Source organism: Hippoglossus hippoglossus, chromosome 6 (assembly GCF_009819705.1).
Source record: "Hippoglossus hippoglossus isolate fHipHip1 chromosome 6, fHipHip1.pri, whole genome shotgun sequence".
Lineage (NCBI taxonomy): Eukaryota > Metazoa > Chordata > Actinopteri > Pleuronectiformes > Pleuronectidae > Hippoglossus > Hippoglossus hippoglossus.
Window position 1 is genome coordinate 1,775,846 of NC_047156.1, and position 19,193 is coordinate 1,795,038.

Consider the following 19,193-nt stretch of genomic DNA (forward strand, 5'->3'; position numbering starts at 1 on the left):
CCGCTGCTTCTTCACATGTCCGACACCAGGCTCCCTGCTCGGAGGAGGAGAAACTCGGAGTTTGATAAAGCTGCGTGTTTTGATATGTTGCAGTGAGGATTTTGTATAAATGTTGTATAAGAGATTTAATTCGGCATCTCAGAGCGCTGGACAAAACCAGATCATCCTGACTTTTACTCAGCGTCAGGCAGCGACTGTGACGAGCAGATTCACTGACCTCCACTCAAATGTATAAACACTATTTTATGTTGTAGCTCCCCTCGCTGTGCAGTCGTTTGCTTTCAGAACAGCGATGGAGAAGGTTTTCCTTCACGTCAAACTCGTGGCCCACAGGGGAATGTAGGATATTTCTGTTTGTATGACCCTGATGATGTTGTTCAGGATGTTTTCCTTATTTTGACCACGTTAAAAACAGACCGTGAATATAGATGCGTCTTTTCCTCCTCCCACTGTAATATATATATATATATATATATATATACACATATATACAATGTTTATACATGTTTTTTTGCACATCCGATGTTTAGCAGCAGTGACGAGGTTCATTAGGGATCATAACGTTTTGTAGTCCTCCCTAGTTGCACCCGTCTGGTGTGTGGAGGGTCGCACGTCTGTGAGGTCGTAGCAGCACATGAATGAATCACTATTAATTAAATGAATTTAGACACTGTATCTGCGGCGCAGAGAGAGACGAGTCTTTGAGACCAAAACGTTTTTAGCATTTGCAATATTTTTTTTGTATCCGGCAACTGAAAAGGCTGCTTGTGTGGTTTTAAAAAACAAAAAGAATGTAGAGAGGAAAGAACGGCGTGTTGCTCTCCCGTATATGTTTAACAGAGTTTGTATATAAAATATATAAAAACCATAACCTGTTTACTGATGGTCTGTTTAAGGGGGTTTCATAGAGACTTAATTCTGTCTGGATGTTTCTCACCAGAAGCTCCACAACAGAATCATAAACACAGAACAAAACAAATCTGCAAACAATACAGGGCTGTAACTAAAGACTAGTTTATTAATTAACCAATAATTACTCGATTAAGTGTCACAAATTGGTGAAGTTTGCACATTTATGCCCAGTTTTGTTGTGAAAAACACAGATATTCACTTTACTGTCGTATGAAAGAGAAGCAGTGAATCCTCGTATCAGAGGAGCTGACGTCAGCACTTTGACAAACATTTAATTAATTGACGTCTTAATTCAGCAATGAAATAACTGAATCTCAAAGTGATTTCAAAATCTTTTATACAGAAAACCTATTGTATATTATAACATTCATTAATGCTTCTCTGAATTAACTTTAAAATCCAAGCTCTCATAGTTTGATCCAGTTTTATTTCGATTTGAGATGTTTCGAGATAATTGTGTCTTTAAGTAACAGAGGTCGTTAGTAGAGGTCGTTAGTAGAGGTCGTTAGTAGACTGTGCAGCCGCCTCAGGACTTTGGGATTGTTCAGACAGAAAGAACAAGGATTTTGAGAAATCTCGTCAAATAATGGCTGATATTATTTATAAATCAAATAATATGTCTTAAAAGTTCGAGACAGAACCTAAGACCTAAGATGTAAATTAATGTTTTTATTACTAAGATTCAAAACGTGGAATCAAACCAAGCACAGATTAATGATTTGAGTATTTTTCTTTGAGATAAATAATTAGTTTTTCTAAATCAATGCACCGTATTCTCTATTTCAGAAATAATAACGACTGTGATTTTATATGAAGATTTAGCTTTTCATTTGAATCCAAAGTGACTTAGTGAAACCCCCTTACTGTTGCCTGGATGGGTCAAAGTTTGATGGATTGTTTTTGTCTGTAAGACAAACCTCAGCTCCTGGAGGGCGTCGCTCTGTTGGTGTTCAGGAGAAGTTGGAACTTGTGAAGTTTGCATCCTTCAGGGTAAAAGGACAATCAGTGGAAACGCTCCAAGTTCAGCCTGTGATCATAGAGGAACGCTCCCAGTTCAGCCTGTGATCACAGAGAAACGCTCCCAGTTCAGCCTGTGATCATAGAGAAAAGCTCCCAGTTCAGCCTGTGATCATAGAGGAACGCTCCCAGTTCAGCCAGTGATCATAGAGGAACGCTCCCAGTTCAGCCTGTGATCATAGAGGAACGCTCCCAGTTCAGCCTGTGATCATAGAGAAACGCTCCCAGTTCCCACCGATCCTGAACCCAACACAAGCCCCAACCAGCTGCCTGTGTTTACTGAACATTCCAGCGAGCGGCTCGGGGCCCTCGAGGGCCACAGGTCTGTCTGAGGTCTGTGGGTCACATGGATATTTATTTGTTTTGTACAAAAAGAGTTTATTTTCATTAAAACTGCTGAAGGACTTGTGATTGAACAGAGTTTGAGTGTGTTTCCTGTTTTATTCCACATTTAACACATCAGTCTGTATTCTGTAATTAGTTAGAGATCAGTTACAGTTTAAAAACAAATCCTAACAGTGCTGTAAAGTTTAAAATTCACATTCATATTTGAAAAATACAAAATTATTACATGGTAAAAATGTGATATATTAAATTAAGTTGGGGTAAGTACCTAATAATCTATATTTTCTGTCCATTACACAGCAACACTGAACTGAAAATCAGGTGAAGTTGGAGCTCACAGTGATTCATACTGTTTAGTACCATTGAACATCTGGGGGCCTATGTGGAGCACTAACCCCCCCCCCCCGCAAGAAATATAAAAGACTAAAACTCAAGTATCAGCTGAAATAAAAACTGTTCCCTCAAGTTTAATTAACTAGAAAAGTCGTGATATTCTGAAACGAGGCAGAAACTTTTGAATGATTTGCTCTTTCAGCACCACGGACAGCAACTCACCAACCAACCAGGAGGAATAAAGACGGAAAATTAATTTAATCGTGATCGTCATCGTTATTTAAAGTTCACTTTCCTGTTCTCGAGCTCTGAGGAGAATCATCTCTTTACTCTTTACCTGCTGAAGTGCTGCTGAGTCACCTCAGGACGTTTTACTGGGTTTCACTGAGTCGTGGATTAAAGCTGACTCACTAGTGATGACTGGAATCATAACTGCAGAGTCGACTCTGTGGCTGAGTAACTGGTGAACTGTTGTCCTGCCGCTGACTGACTGAGTGGTCGGTTAATCCTTTGACTAGTTCCCTGGCTGGTTGGTTGAGTTGCTGAACCAGAGACTTTACGAATGTTAAGTTATTCCTGGAGTTAGTTACAGTGGGTCTAATTTTCTTTGTTTCGCAAAACGACAAATGACCGCAAGACCACAGAAGTTTAAAAAGTCTGTTTATACTAATCCCACAAACGTCTGTCTGTCTGTCTGTCTGTCTCTTTGTCTCTTTGTCTCTTTGTCTGTCTGTCTCTGTCTGTCTCTCTGTTTCTTTGTCTCTCTGTCTCTCTGTCTGTCTGTCTGTCTCTCTGTCTCTGTCTGTCTCTTTGTCTGTCTGTCTGTCTGTGGAACACACGTCTCTCAAACTGTTCAACTTAGTAACGTCACCATTGACATGTTTGTTCTTAGTGGTCCCGTGAAGTGTGGTTGATGCGATTTGGACTCATGATATGAAAGAACCACAGATTCCACTGGTGGTAACAGTGGGTTAGATTCTCACATAACTTCAATTCTGACGTAAGCATGACAAAATTAACAAAAGAAAAAAATTGTTTATATCAACTTTCACGAGCTGTTTTACGTAAGTGCTTCAAAGACGAGAGGCAAATTAATACAAGGCCATTTAAAATGAAAGACAACAAACAATACGATAGAAAATCTAAAATCAAAGACAGTATATCAAATAATCCAATATCCTTTGATGACAAAAGAAATATAAGTAATAACTAATAAAAATGCAAACACACACAAAATTGTGAGATAAGAAAAAGAAAGAAAGTACAAAAAAAACAATAATCAATGTTTTACTGACTGATGTGTCCCCTCTGTCTACTGTTCACTGTGTGATCTTATTTTTCTGGGTCACACACACACACACACACACACACACACACATTGTTTATTAGCCTGAACTGAAAATGCCTCAGGCAGAGGAGCTGCTGATGTCATGGCTCGCTCTGATTGGTTGGCCCTGACTTCCTCCTCCTCCCCTCTCTCTCTCTCCGTCTCCTCTCTGTCATCCCTCGTTCATCCCATGTCTCTTCAACACCTCCCATCCCTCCTCTCTCCCTCCTCCCTCCCTCCCTCCCTCCCTCCCTCCTTCTGTCTCTCTGCCTCTCCTCTCCGCTCCTCTTCCCGGGCTGGTGATGGTGATGATGTGACACTGTGTTCAGCCAATCATGGAGCCAGGATGGAGGTGGAGGGGTGTGTCCAGAGCCCGAGCTCGGAGCTGGTTGATGCTGAGGAGACTGAGGCGGAAGAAGAGGAAGAGAGGGAGGTAGAGGAGGGTGGGAGAGGCCTCGCCTGAGCTGAGGAGCGCCGACAGTGGCCTGATAAAGGGGGAGAAGAGGAGGAGGAGGAGGAGGGAGGGGAAGAAGCTGCCTGTCAACGGGGGGGATCAACCTGTGCTGTCATGGACAAATATCGACCAAAGAGGCCGACCACCCTGGCTCTGTTCCCACAGCTGCCACAGGCCGGCACCCAGGTACGACAGACTGGGAGGATCCCTGTGATGAGCTGGACTGGTGTGTGTGTGTGTGTGTGTGTGTGTGTGTGTCTGTGTGTGTGTGTGTGTCTGTGTGTGTGTGTGTGTGTGTGTCTGTGTGTGATCATGGCTGGATTGTGTTTAGAATGAGACAGCAGGAGCATCAAGCCGAATAAATGGGTGTGTGTATGTCCACGTATTTCCTGGGAGGATGTTCAGGATGAGACAGCAGAGGACGGCTGTGTATCTGCTGCTAGGTGTGTGAGTGTGTGTGTGTGTGAGTGTGTGTGTCTGTGTGTGTGTGTGTGTGTGTGTGTGTGTGTGTGTGTGTCTGTGTGTTCACGCTGGCAGTGGGTCAGCTCTAGAATTGGCTCAGCTGTACCTTGGTGTTGCAGTGCTCCAGTAAACATGTTGTGTGTCGTGACGATATTTCCAGCAAATCTGAATGTCCACGTCTCCATGTTGTGATGTTGTGTGTCTTTGTCGTGTGCCTGACCTGTTTTGTCCGAGCGGCTTCTGGTTCGGTGACTTGCTCAAGGACACTTTGACAGGAAACACTGTTGTTGACCCTGATTGTGCCGCTGAAGCCAGAAGCTCCGAGCCGTTCTGTCATCTCATGAAATATATAGGAGGATATTCAATATGGCTCGGCTGCAGCAGTATCATCACGACGGGAGGAGATTCAAGTCAAAAGAGGAGAAGGTCTATAAAAACCAGTGTGAACCTCAGTGATGTGGCTGCTCAGGCTGTTGTGGATCACAGTTCTCTATAGGAGCCGGCTTGGAGGTCTCATAAGACCAGTAGCACTGGTGGTGTCCCTTTAAAGGAGTTACATCCTGTTTACAGCTCCGATCAGAGTCGTCTCATCCTGGGTTTCACTTCACATTCATCCTCAGAGATCCATTTTAAAAACATCAACAGAACTAGACTGTCATCATCAGCAGAAGCCCGACCGTCCCTGAAATCTCCGGCTGCACCAAACTACTCACACTCCTCTAAATACGTCTGATTCCCTTTATCAAGCTCCTTGAATTAAGAAATCAACAGAAATGTTAAAGTTTGTATGATATCAAATGGGTTTTAAGTCAAAACTACACTACCCACAATCCTCAGGTGTATTCGCAACATCTACTACACTAGTTTACTACAGAACATAAAATACTATCTACAAATGCACACTATATTACAACAGTATAATAACAACAAGGTTCAATTAGAGAAGAAGCAGCTGGAAGTCGTTGGAAAGGCTCGTTCACAAAGGATTATGGGATGTGTAGTTCCTTCACTCTTAAAATAGTATGTTCACAGTCTTGAACCTCTTGACTCTTTTTATAAAAGCTGGATATGAAGATGTACTTTCTGAAAGTGAGACGCTCTATCACAGAGTCCAGGTTTATGAAACCTTGGATGTAAATATTACGATGTGATGATTTTATTTCTTTTGGTTGAAACATGTGAAACCTGCTGCTCACAGATGAACTGAAGACCTCCAGTAAAGTTCTGAGTAATGATGTCACGGATCCTCTGTAACCTGGAGCTGATGAATTCTTGTGTCTTCACTTCAATTCTCTCGTGATCCTGATAAATTCCTGCCGACGTTAACGAAGCAGCTCCGTGACGAGCGGCGGCCTCGTCTCAGAGGATCAGAGCCTCTGTAGAAATCCTGCTTCAAACAGTTTCTCACTTTATCATGTGGAACTAATGCATTTGACTTATATAGCTTTGGCATATACAGGTTTTAAAATGTAGTATTTTAGTTCAATTTAAGTGATGAAAGTCTTTAATTTGTGACTGAATATTTGCTTCTGTGATAATATGCAAGATTCCTGTATTTTTATTACCTTATTACTCGCTGTTGATTACACAAAAACGTCCCAACGGGATTTCTTGAAACTTAAGTGGATGTGGATCCGGGAAAATCCCATTAAACTTTGGTGCGGATCCGCATCAGGGGGCAGGTCCAGGAATTCATGTAACCACAGCTTGAACAATTCAGTCCCACTGAGAAGCAACTGTCGTTCCTCCTGCTCCAGCTTCTGAGGACACGTTGTCCTCTCCTCCCTCTGAACCTTGTTGCTGTTGGACACTGAAGCTGCTTTAGACATTTGGACATTGTCCTTCATGTAAACGTTTTAAATCCTTTATGAAAACAGCTGGATTTAAACCTTCACACATTCACACACGCGTTGATACAGTGCATCTACGTGCAGCACGTTCTCGAGGACATAACACAATGCTGCTCTTCACATAATGAATAGTAATGAAACACCACTTATTGGAATCAGTTCATAGACACAGAGTTCATAGTATTGATCAGTGCACGTGTCATCAAACACACTGAATCAACAGTGAGACTGCGTGTGTGTGTGTGTGTGTGTGTGTGTGTGTGTGTGTGTGTGTGTGTGTGTGTGTGTGTGTGTGTGTAATATGATATATGTCAAATATGAAACAGTTTGAAGATCAAACAACATCAGGGCAGAAATATAAAAATAAAAAATGTTACAGCTAATAAAGAATAAAATCTAATTATCTGTCTTATATAATTACAAACATCTAAATTTGATAATTTATGTGCATTGTAATATTTACTAAATCCACACTAACAGTACAACAACAATGATGATTCAAACACAACACAAACACAATGCAGCAAACACTCAGATACAATATAAAGACACAAATATGAAGGTAAACAAAGAGATAGAACAAGAGATAAAGTGGAATAATGAGACGTTTGCTTTTCTTTGAATCAGTTTGGATTACAGTTGAACATCAGATAACACTAATCACATCTGAAAGTACCGTTGATTTGGTCTCGTGGCGTCTTCCCTTTGTCTACATTTGTTTGAGTTGTGATGAAGACGGTCGTCGGCAGCAGTTAGTTTTCTTTCTGCGGCTGGAGGATGAAGGATCGTCTCTGAATGTGTCTCTGAAAAACAAGACACTCAGCTCGACTCTGTCTCTGAAAGCTGCTGTAACCATGTGACAATGAGACGGAAGACGATGATGTCACTGAGACGCTTTAAGAATAAAACTGAGATTTTAAAATGTCTGTTTCCGTCAGACTGGAGGGACGATGTCATCAGATCAGAGAGAGGGATGTGCTTTATACACAGATTATCCCCGACACACACACACACACACACACACACACACACACACACACACACACACACACACACACACACACACACACACACACACACAGTGAGTAGCCATAGTAACAGAGAGCGACAGGGAGCAGATGAGGGATGTCAGTAAGTGAGTCAGTGTGTGGCTCCCGTGATGTTGAGGCGGGACCGTTGTTCACTTCCTGGTCGATGCTCCTGCCTCTTCCTGGCAGTGATGTCATCAGAGAGAGAGAGACAGAGGGAGAGAGGGAGAGAGAGAGAGAGAGACAGAGAGAGAGAGAGAGAGAGAGAGAGAGAGAGAGAGGGGGAGAGAGAGAGACAGAGGGAGAGAGAGAGAGAGAGAGAGAGAGAGAGAGAGAGAGAGAGAGAGAGAGAGAGAGGCTACTACCAATGGCTAATATGAGGCCTGTCGGACCCTTTGTGCTGAAAACACAAATCTGATGCAATATGTTTGTTTCTGCAGTGATTTGAGGACCTGGACCATCAGGAGCAGGTCAATAAAGATGGATGAGTGTGTGTGTTTGTTCTTGTACTTATAGCTTTGTGTGGGCCATGATAAGTATAGACACTACAGAGGCCCGACTTGGTTATAGGGTTTTGTGTACGTAGAGTCAGGCATTTAGTTTGAATTTTAGGGTAAAGGGCTTGGGAATTTATTGTATCTGTGTGTGTGTGTGTGTGTGTGTGTGTGTGTGTGTGTGTGTGTGTGTGTGTGTGTGTGTGTGTGTGTGTGTGTGTGTGTGTGTGTGTGTGTGTGTGTGTAAATCCAGTTCTTACTCTGCTGCTCTGTCTCATTGACTTTCTGCAGGACTCCATCAACAACAACTCTTTCGGAAAGAAGGAAAGTTGGAAGGAGTCCCACTCGTCCTCTCCACACATCACAGGTACAAACAATACACTGTGTATAAAACAAAATGGACGTAGACTCCGGGTCCAGAAAGTGAAGCCAATGTGGAAGTGCCTGAAACCTGTATTCTCTGGAACGACCAGCAGGGGGCAACTCCACTGTCTCTACAGACGTCTATGAGAAATGACTTAATAGCTGATTTCTGTCATCTGCAGTTCAAATGTATTTAATACGATAAATCCCTTTTTCGAGGGGGTCGCAACATAAATCACACTTATAACATAAAAAAGAAAAACAAAACAAACAAACAAAAACAGACAATAACAGACCTCATACATTAATACATTGTTACAGCTGCAAAGTGGAAACTCATTTACAACCAGGTATAATCATCACTTGCCTCTCAACGTTTTTGTACCATTAGCCGTTCGGTTGATTTGAAGCCTGATACATTTAAAAGTGTAAACAGTAGATGTCTCATCACTTGCCGCCGCGATCGCTTTGAAAAACGTTGCAATGAATCCTGGGATATGTTGTCTGGCGAAGGATCCACCCATCTGAAGGCTGAGGCCCCTAAATTAAGACACAGCTTTCTTCTCACTTTATAACGTCAGTAAACATTCAGGAGTTTACGTCTCAATCTCTAGTTTCCAGTCTTCTTCAAACAGCCGATGTTCATTTAGTAAATTATGATCATTTAGAGTCAAATAGACCATAAAGCACCGGGTGTGTTGGGGGGTGGATACCACAGTGTGATTGACAGCTAGTACCGTCCAATGGGTGCAGAACACAGGTGTTGGGGGGGCATGTCGAGCTCTCAGTCAGGCTCCACCCCCTGCTACTCCACATATGGTCACTTCTGGTACAGCAGCTCACAAACCACCGGATGACGTCACAGTGAGTTGATCTGTCGCTGAGGAACACGCAGAGCTACGATGGAAGGTGAGCCAGCTGAAACTACAGACGTCAAAAATAATACAAATTAGTTATTCATTATTAATTGACCATTATTACTCAGTGATAGATGTTGTCAACAGCTTTATTGAAAGATACTTCAGAATATGATGTTATATGTTGTAAGATAGAATATTTACCTTTGATGAATTACCCCTTGTCCATATGAAATGTGTCATTTAAAGATATTTTGACACATCTTCTGTCCGTCTTCAGCCTCCGAAACCCGGAGGCACCGACGATAAGTGATGGAGAAAACAGCAGCATCATGGGACGTCTGGGAAACTTGATCCAGGCCTGAAGCAGGAGCTGCTCGACCTCCAGCAGCGTCTCTGTCCCTCCGTCCTGCGTCGGTGTCTTCACGGCACCATCGTCTCCGTCAGACAGAAACGTCCATGTGTCGAGAGGCGGCTGCTGAATATCAACGAAATCCTTAAATACATTGTTGTGATGTTTTTAGCGTTTAAAATTAGCTCATCACGTTACAAACTGTATTGGATATGTAATAATTGTAATAATAATAACTTTATTTATATAGTACAGTTACAAATTACGACAAATAGAGAAAACAAGGAAAATGTGTGAGAGGTTTCTGAGGATATTTACTTTCCTTGATTCTAGTCCTTCTGTTGAAAATGCTGATTAATGGGATGGAGATTATGACACATGCAATGAAACATTTTGTGAAATAAAATCAGATTTGAATAATGTAAAAACGTTCTTGAAATATTCTTTTCTTCTGTTCCTGAAACTCTTATCCAGCATAAACTGCTTACAGGCTGTTTTCATATAATCCCTCTGTATATATCTGGTTGCCTAATACATAATCTGATACTCTGTGTGTGTGTGTGTGTGTGTGTGTGTGTGTGTGTGTGTGTGTGTGTGTGTGTGTGTGTGTTCAGGGGATCTAGCACCACCGGATGTTAAACCAAAAGCAGAGGACAAAGTCCGGTACAACACGCGTCGCCCTGCACCTAAACCACCCACAGCCAATGAGGCCAAAAGCCGGACCAACACTCAGGCGGCAGCCAACGCCTCCTCAGACGCTCGCACTCGTCTGCGGGACAAACAGGGGTCAGGGGCCACGCACACACAGGCCTCCGTCGCTCCGAGGAGTCAGAGGAGAGCAGCTACAACAGCAGGAGGAGGGAGAGGAGGAGGAAGAGGAGCAGCAGCGATGAGAGACAGGAGCCTGGGGGACGTCAAGGGGAAGGATGGAGTGACTGCAGGGAGGGAGGAGAGGAGAACAGGGAGGCTGTGTGCGGAGGCCAAGGCCAAGGAGAAGGAGAGGAATGTACATCAGAGGCCCAGAGAAACAAACGGACTGAAGAGCCGGGGGGCCGAGGGGAAGGGAAGAGCGGGTTCTAAAGCGGGGAACCGAGGAGGAGGGGGAGTGAAACCAAATAACCTGCTGTCGAACCAGGAGGTTTACCTGCCGGCCATGGTGGTCCCACGCACACCTGTAGCACCGAGGACCCAGGACAAGACCCAGGACAAGACCCAGAACAAGACCCAGAATAAGACCCAGAACAAGACCCAGAACAAGGCCCAGGACAAGACCCAGGAGCAAGGTACTGAAACCACAGGTTATCACTTTATTTAATTATCTCTTTACCTTTTTATATATTTATCTATGATTCTCCCCAAAGACCAGCTGGGTCTATGATTAAAGTGTTTTATCAACCTGTATCCTAAACATTATTATTATTATTATTATTACTTACCAGTTTAGTGCTGTAAAATATTTTGTTTTTAAGTATCAAGCTATATAATGACATATCTATAAGGTTTATATATATAACATACATGTGATGTGGTCCAAAAATACTTTTCATTTCCAAATTACTCTGTTAGTCCATATTTTGTGTTCCTAGGCCAAAGCCATAACGGGAGCCAGGATAACCCCCCGGCCATGTCCCGGTCCAGCAGTGAGGGGGGCTCAAACAGGATGTCCCTCAGCTCCGACACAGAGGGGCCCCCACCAGGGCCCCTGCATCCGTCTCTGTCCCACCGAACCAACTCTGACATCAGGGAGGAGGAGGCGGAGGGAGACCCGACTCCCTGCCGGAACGTCCAGAACGGTCCATCCCTCTGCCCTGCGGGGGATGAAATCACTGCGATGGACTGCACCATGTCAGAGGTGGATGCAGGGGGGGGACGAGGTGACAGTCGCTCTGAGGCGGGTGGCACCGACTCAGCTGTCACTCAGGGAGATGCTGTGGCTGCTCGGACTCTAACAAAGAGCGGAACTGCTGCAGCGTTGAATTATGTGAAATACACTCTGGTGGTGGAGGAACACGCTCGGTTGGAGCTTGTCCGCCTCCAGGACTGTTTGCACGGTAACCACGAGCACAACGACGACAGCGACACAGAGACGGTCTATCAGTCGGCCAATGAGGAGGAAGACCCAGATTATGAGGAGGAGAGGAAGAGGAGCGAGGAAGCAAGAAACCAAGGTAACGATGAAGTTGTCTGAGCATATTTCCCTCAGAAAGCAGTTAAACAGTGGCCGAAAGTTTAAAGCAAAATAATAATAATTGTTTTGCCATTAAAGTTTTATTAAAATCTGCCATCAGCGGATAATAAACAACAAGCTTTGTCCTGATGATTGAGAAAGTTCAATAATTTAAAGTTTTAATCCCTTTGGTAATCTTTACTGATCTCATGGTAATCTGTTTGTTAGATTATAAGACATTTCTACAAACCTGACATTTCGTCCCGATGGTGGTAGTTTAATAAAACTCAAAAGCACTCTTGCTATTTTTGTTTATTTTATTACATACTATGAGATTTTTGTAAAGGTCTTGAGTTCTAATATCAAGTTAATCTGAGCTCTGCATCATCTGATTATCAACAGAAATACGCATCATGCCTCTGTATCATGTTAAAAATCTGCTGAAGCATAAAAAGAGAAAAGAGTAGAGGACCCAGGACGAAACCCTGTGGAACGCCACTGACCAGAAAACACTGATATCGTCTACCACACTTTTTACAAGAGGGGGGAACTGTTTTTTTGTATAGAATGTGAAGGTGTAACTTCAGCAGAGACTCAAGTGAAAGTCAAACCTACACGATGTGTTTGCAGAGTTTCTTGGTTGTTGTGGTGGCGTCGGTTTAAACGTCCCTTGTTTCCAGAGAGAAGAAAGGAAGAGGAGGAGGCAAAGAAGAAGTGGGAAGAGGAGGTGAAGAGGAGGAGAGAGGAGGAGGTGAAGAGGAGGAAGGACGTGGTAACAAAGATCTGCAGACAGTCCAAGGTAACGTCGACCACAGCGCCAGAGGACGAGGAGCCTCACGGAGGAAGAGGCGGAGCTCCCAGGAGCAGGAAGTTCCTCAACCTGTTCGCCAACAACAGCCATTACAGCGCCACTGGTGAGTTGGGATTCAATCAAGCTGAGTTATTACCTTCATAGTTCTATAAATGTTCATCTTTAAAATAGCTGTGAGTCTAATGTCCGGTTGTGTGTTCAGGCGCTGGGTGTTTTGGTGTCTTCTCCTGTGTTTTGAATGGAGTGGAGCGACCGCAGAGCCACCGAGCCGTCTACAGGTTAAACACACATCAACAAACACAGGCTGATGATGACATGTCCAAATCCAACACACCAAACTGAGATCTGTTGTCCTGTTGTGCCTCCCGGGTTCAGGTTCGTCCCCCGTCATGCGGATGAGCTTCATCTGGAGACGGACGACCCGGTGTTGTTGCTGAAGCAGTCCGAGGACCTGTGGTGTCAGGGTTACAACATGAGGACCGGAGCTACGGGCATTTTCCCGGCTTTCTACGTCGTCAAGTTGGACAAAGATATTAACCAAGGTACACTGCAAATAACTGAGCTTTAAAAACATCATCATCATCATCATCATCATCCATAATTAAAGATCTTTCTTTGTTCTTCTTCCATCTCACAGTACAGCAAGACGGTTGGGTAGAAAAGTTCCTGGTGCGATTCCTGGGTTCGGTTCAGGTCCCCGTCCACAAAGGCAGCGACGTGATGTGTGCCGCGATGCAGAAGGTACGTAAATACAGATACTGCACAACAGCACCACGACAAACACTGTGACGACAATATTCAATGAGGTGAGATGAGGAAGTGAGGATGTGGACCTCCTGTTAAACATTAACAACCCACAAGTCAGCGTTCTAACTGTTCTAACATTTTGAACTGATTCAGGGCCTAATTTAATAAATAATCAGTAATAAGACCCCGATCAAACGGCTCGTTTTCCACATTTCAACGGCTCCTTCCTATTAAAATCTTTCATATCTCTAGTTAGTAAATCTCTAACTGTAGAGAACAGTCTATAAAAATTAGAATTTCTCCAAAGTTTATTTATTTTAACCACAGTTGTTATAAAATGAAAATCCTGGGAGTTAATAAAAATTCATTCATTCATATCGCCTGAGCAGCAAATATCCCAAAATAACTCATATCCCCAAATATCTTCCAGAAAGCAGCTGGTGTTAGTTAGAAACTCGACCTGATGACTCTTCATCTCTCTCTGCTTTGAAAAATGAATATTTTGCACTTGTTCTTTTTGCAATTCACTCAGTTTTAAGCCCTAAAACAACCTGGGAGGTTTCTGCTCGTCTGTGTAGAGACATCAGTGACGCCGCTGCTCTGAAACCGAGGAAAGACGACACGTTTTCTCCTCCTCTGGTGTCTGACCATGCAGATAGTGGGATAGGGGATTTGTAAATACCCGTCACTCCTTTAGGGTTTTAGTTTGATGGAGATAAACCGTGTAAGATGTGAACCTGTGGATTATCACCAGTAACCAAATACAAATGTCCTGTGACCCTTTAACTAACCTCCTGTTATATAAGTGTGTTTCTTTAAAATCCTTCTCTTGGTCCAAATCCTTATTAAGAACATTACAGCACAGACCTGGCTCCTTTAGCTTCATGTGTACTTTTCACTCTGCAGCAGGTTTGGACTCTGACACAAATCTTTACTTCCGACCTCTTATACATAAATAAACCAGTGTGAAGTTCAGACACTTACATTCATTATTTGTGTTCCCAGGTTGCATGTAACAGGCGGTTAGCAGGTCAGCCTCCCTCGGCCTGTGTGCTGGAGGTCAGTGTGAAGGGGGTGAAGATCAACGTCCAGGACCAGTGTCACTCTGCTCACAGGGTATGTCTTCCTTCCTTCCTTCCTTCCTTCCTTCCTTCCTTCCTTCCTTCCTTCCATTGTGAGTGTCACACCTTTTCAAACGCAGCTGATCCAGTAGTTGGGTGTTGAGCGCTCTGCGGTTGCACTGAGCAGTAACTACCAAATTCTGTGTTCAGGTTTAGTTGAATCATTCATACTATATATTCTCTCTGTCTCTATCAGGGGGACCAGTGTTTCCACTTTTTCCAGTTGAAGAACATTTCCTTCTGTGGTTGTCATCCAAAACACAGCAAGTGAGTCACACGACACCCGAGGCTGAATTTGATCGAAGCAATTATTCTCTTCTTTTTCTCCCAGTGTGTTAAAGTCTTTTAATTCAAATTTTAAAACAGCGACGTTACGGCAGGTTTGTCTCAATAAAAACTAAATACACCTGATGCTGATTATTGCGTTGCAGGTATTTTGGTCTCATCACCAAACATCCCGACCAACAGCGCTTCGCTTGTCACGTGATGATGTCAGATACAACATTACATCCTCTGGCCGAGTCTGTGGGGTAAGACCTCCTGATTCTATTCTATCCTGAACTCAGACTATCAGGCTCAGGCTACATCCACACGACTACGTTTCTGTTTGAAAACCTGCCTGCACCTGATCTACATTCAGTTCATTAATTTTCTGGTCAGACCAACTAGACCCCAGGACAAAACGCAGTCCTGGTCATTGACCTTCCTGATTCTCTCCACAGGAGGGCGTTCCAGCAGTATTACAAGGAGCACATCGGCTACTCCTGTCCCACTGAAGACATCTTCATCGAATAGCACCTCTCCTCCATCCTTTGTACTGAATACTCACTATGTGCATGTAAGCCTGGTCTTACACCACAGACTGGACCGCTGATATATCTTCATCAGAGTACTTGCATGGTGGATTTTCTTTTCTTAGCTGTGACACAGCGAGCGTTTCCTCCCTTTGACCATGTCACAAAAGAAATACCTCTATGGATGGATAGGATCACGTGAGATGTCCCGAACAAATGTAACATAAATCTACCCAAACAAATATCTGATATTGATATATTTTATAGAGTAAAATTACTTATACGTAACTACACATAAGTATTGGTAGGCAAAGTACGTAGGGAGTACGGAGTCAATTTAAAGACAGAAGGTTTACAGTTCATAGTCTCTGAAAGTGGACCCTGTGCATAAACCAAAAATATCCCCCCCCCCAAAAAAACTAAAGCAACTTATGAATTTGCACAGTTTATCAAAGTTTAATTTACTTTGTTCCTCTGTGATTCTGCATCAATCACGTCAACAACTCAGCAGGTCGCAAACCAAAGTTTAAGCAAATTTCCAAATTGTTCAACATCTGAACAACTAGACTGTCACAGTTCCAAGGTTCTGATAACTGCGTCCTTTCATCCGAGACAAACAAAGACTCCAACAGGTGGATCCTTCCGGAGCGAAAACCTTTCCCAGGATTCATTGCGCTTTGGTTAACTGTTTTTCAAAGAGGTAATGGCGCCGGCAGGCACTGACACGGCTGATGCACTCAACAGAACAGTTAATGAAGACCGTGTCCCCTGAAGGAGGTGGTCCATGAATTGAGACACAGCTTATGCTTTAATTTCTAAATTTGTAAAAGTTGATAAATCTTCTGTCATTAAATTTGCTTCATTCTTGACGCAGCGGGAAAGACGAAGCTCCCTGTCAACAAAGACGCCCCCTGTAGTTTCATAGACAATGCTTTGAGAGGATATATATATATAGAGAGAGAGAAATACACAAATGGACCTGCTTAAGTGTTTGCACAGACAAAGACAGATTGATGTTTCCAAATAACATAAATATATATAATTCTGTGTCTTATAAATCCCCAGACTTGACAATCTACTGTTGGAGCGGATTGGCGTTGAGGTGCCTCATTTCTCTTCTTGCTCCTTCACATTCCTTTTTCTTCCATCGTGGTTTCATCCACAAATCCATTATGCAGGTTTTCACTTCTGTTCCTTTAACTGTGTAAAAACAGGGGCCACACGAAGCTGTGCAATTTAACAGAACAGATACTTTTAGCTTTGACTTCTTTTGCAATGCCTGCTCAATGGTCGAGTCAATGTGGAAGATCGTACTTCTCACTAGACGTTTAAAAAGAAACACTGCGCTTTGTTTTCGAAAGCTCAGCCACAGTTTGAGTTCTAACAGCCGTGAGAAGATTAGCTCAAGCTACATCGACGATTTCTCAAAAGTGGATCAAATGGACATAAACTCCGGTTGTCGGGTCCGACTCGTTCACAACAACAGGAACATGTGGGGAACATCCAGGCGAGGGGCGGAGCCTGTAGAGCAGCAGGAGGCGGGACATGACGTATAAACTCTGCTGTGGAAAGATCAGTGTTGTTGTTTACAGCTCATCCACACCGGCGTCGGCCCTCATCACCAAAAGCTCTGGAACCTCCTCGTGTTTCCAAGATGACGTCTTCGTCTTCTACGTGTACGGCTCCTCTTCTTCATCCTGAGATATTTGTTTTCTACCAGCTTCACGTCCGTCACGTGTTAGAAACCTCATCCACACGCTCACTTGCTCGTGGTGAATCTTCTGGACGATGCCCCTCGTAAACCTTCATGAGTTCAGTGCTTGTCTGAAAGTGACAAACCCACTCAACACTGCAGAGACCCTCAGTGTTTCATCCTATCGAGTAGTTCTGGTTTTCCAACAACCAAATTACGCTTTTACCGCCTTTATTCGTAGCGACATCAGCATGCAACTATTTCCCGCCAAAAACGTCATATAAACCTGCAGCCGGCCTTTGCGCCTGTCACCAGACAGTGACAGCAGCTAGCAGGCGAACATCGTGGAGCGTTTAGCAGCTAACGAGCAACATATCTCTCAGGAGTTGTTGGAGGCCAGAGCTACAAAAGAAACTGAATATAAGTATTTATTGGAGTATCTGAATTTGACTAAAGTGATGCTAATGTTTTCTCTCTTAAAATGTTTTGTTGTCAGGTTGTTCTGCCGCCCCCAAGTGGCCAAACTAATTTAATGTAACTTTAAGATCCAAGATTTTAACTTTTTAACTTCCAGCCAACGAGAAAGACTCCACACACACACACAGTCCAACCACGTGATATCTGAGCAGGTGAACTCAATGTAGAGTCAAAAGAAACGAAGCCTGAAATGTTTTGTGTTTAAAAAAATAATAATAATCAGTGCCTTTTTAGTTTTTGTTGATTCAGTGCGGTGAAGATGACGTCGTCGGTACATTCGTATAATTACCTGTTGACTTCAGATACGTCTCCAAACTAAACACATACAACGGATCATCGCATTCACACGAGTCGTCTTGTAACAGGATATGAGTTGGTACATCTAAGATGGCTGCCATGGAATATTTAATGATAAACTGAAGAGGCCAACATGCTGATATAGATCAAATTCACACTGCAGCCATTTCCCTCTGATCTACAAGTGTGGAGTATAGAATTGATCAATTTCACATTTACGACAGAGTTTAAGTTTTATTGGCAAAACAAATTAAAGTCTTAATTTTACAGAGAAGTTGTAATTTTATGAGAATAAAGTAATTATTTGGGGCTTTGTTGAATATAAGAAGATGTTGAATGAAAAAAAAGATGTAAAGTAATTTTGAGAAGAAATTCATAATATTATGAGAATGAAGTCGTCATATAGAATAAAGTAATAATTTTAGGCTACGTGTCATTTTTGTGGGGAAATATAAGAAGATCTGCGACTGGATATTCGGGCCAAGTTGAAATTGAAAGAATTCTGAGATGTTAAGAACAAAGTTGTAATTTTACAAAAAAATCATAATTTAACTTTATTCTCGTTTGACTTTATTGTTGAAATCTCAGAACAACATTAACTTCATGGGAACTTTTTGTCTCATAATTTCACTGCATTTGTAGAAGAATGGTTGATAAAGGACAAAATGCTAAATACTTGTACATTTTGAAACTGGTTAAAGTTAGTGAACATCTTTACAAAGCATCTGTAGCATCTTCTTCATACTTAATAATTACCATTCATCGCCTTTCAGAGCTTTTTTGCCTTCGATTCATTTCAAAACAATATGAAAATACTCACTCATGCAACATGTGTTTAACATGAGACGTCAAGATGTTCATTCTGATGTGAATTGAAAGTTTCCGTCGGGTGATTTTCATCATGTGATTGAAAATCAGGAAAAACAAACATTTAAAACTAAAGATTTTCTTCAGTCGTCGTGTCACTGAGCCTTTCCAGTGGCCGACCTTTGACCTTTAGAGACGCCTCTGATAATAAACACAGTTTCGTTTCCATGTCGACCATCTGAGGTGCACGTTGTTCTGATCCACCAGAAAGTGTCCTTCCTCTGAGCTCCACTCCTGTGATTCTGACACCACGAGGGCCCACTGTACTTAACTCATCCACATAGTTATATCCTGTATAGATACTGTATGTATGTACGTTTGTATAGGAGTTATTATTGTATGCTGTTGGTATTAACCAAATCCTGGGTGTAACACCGCATGATATCGATGTTGTAAAATGAAGACAAGTTGCACAGGCTGATGAG

General features: G+C 42.8%; 1 protein-coding gene and 1 long non-coding RNA gene across 2 annotated transcripts; one reads left to right on the forward strand and one right to left on the reverse strand.

Moving 5' to 3' along the window:
• Positions 1 to 11: 11 nt before the first annotated feature.
• LOC117762732 lies at positions 12 to 10,587 on the reverse strand. The gene is made up of 3 exons (XR_004614054.1): positions 10,577 to 10,587; positions 6,686 to 6,691; positions 12 to 449 (listed from the first exon to the last, which is right to left on the reverse strand). It is a non-coding gene; the product is annotated as an uncharacterized LOC117762732 (long non-coding RNA).
• LOC117762729 (C-Jun-amino-terminal kinase-interacting protein 1-like) lies at positions 4,307 to 19,186 on the forward strand. The gene is made up of 12 exons (XM_034587294.1): positions 4,307 to 4,574; positions 8,514 to 8,589; positions 10,409 to 11,077; positions 11,381 to 11,962; positions 12,642 to 12,875; positions 12,975 to 13,050; positions 13,148 to 13,314; positions 13,410 to 13,513; positions 14,525 to 14,635; positions 14,837 to 14,907; positions 15,072 to 15,170; positions 15,363 to 19,186. Exons 1-12 carry the CDS (start codon positions 4,503 to 4,505, stop codon positions 15,433 to 15,435), a joined length of 2,334 nt encoding a protein of 777 aa, XP_034443185.1. The 5' UTR covers positions 4,307 to 4,502; the 3' UTR covers positions 15,436 to 19,186.
• Positions 19,187 to 19,193: the final 7 nt, after the last annotated feature.

What these genes read in the sequence shown, in the direction of transcription:
- LOC117762729 (XM_034587294.1), top strand. Translation starts at nt 4,503, where the DNA reads ATGGACAAATATCGACCAAAGAGGCCGACCACCCTGGCTCTGTTCCCA. An exon ending in CAGCCATTACAGCGCCACTG is followed by an intron (nt 12,876 to 12,974) that starts GTGAGTTGGGAT and finishes TTGTGTGTTCAG; the next exon opens with GCGCTGGGTGTTTTGGTGTC. An exon ending in AGTGTCACTCTGCTCACAGG is followed by an intron (nt 14,636 to 14,836) that starts GTATGTCTTCCT and finishes TGTCTCTATCAG; the next exon opens with GGGGACCAGTGTTTCCACTT.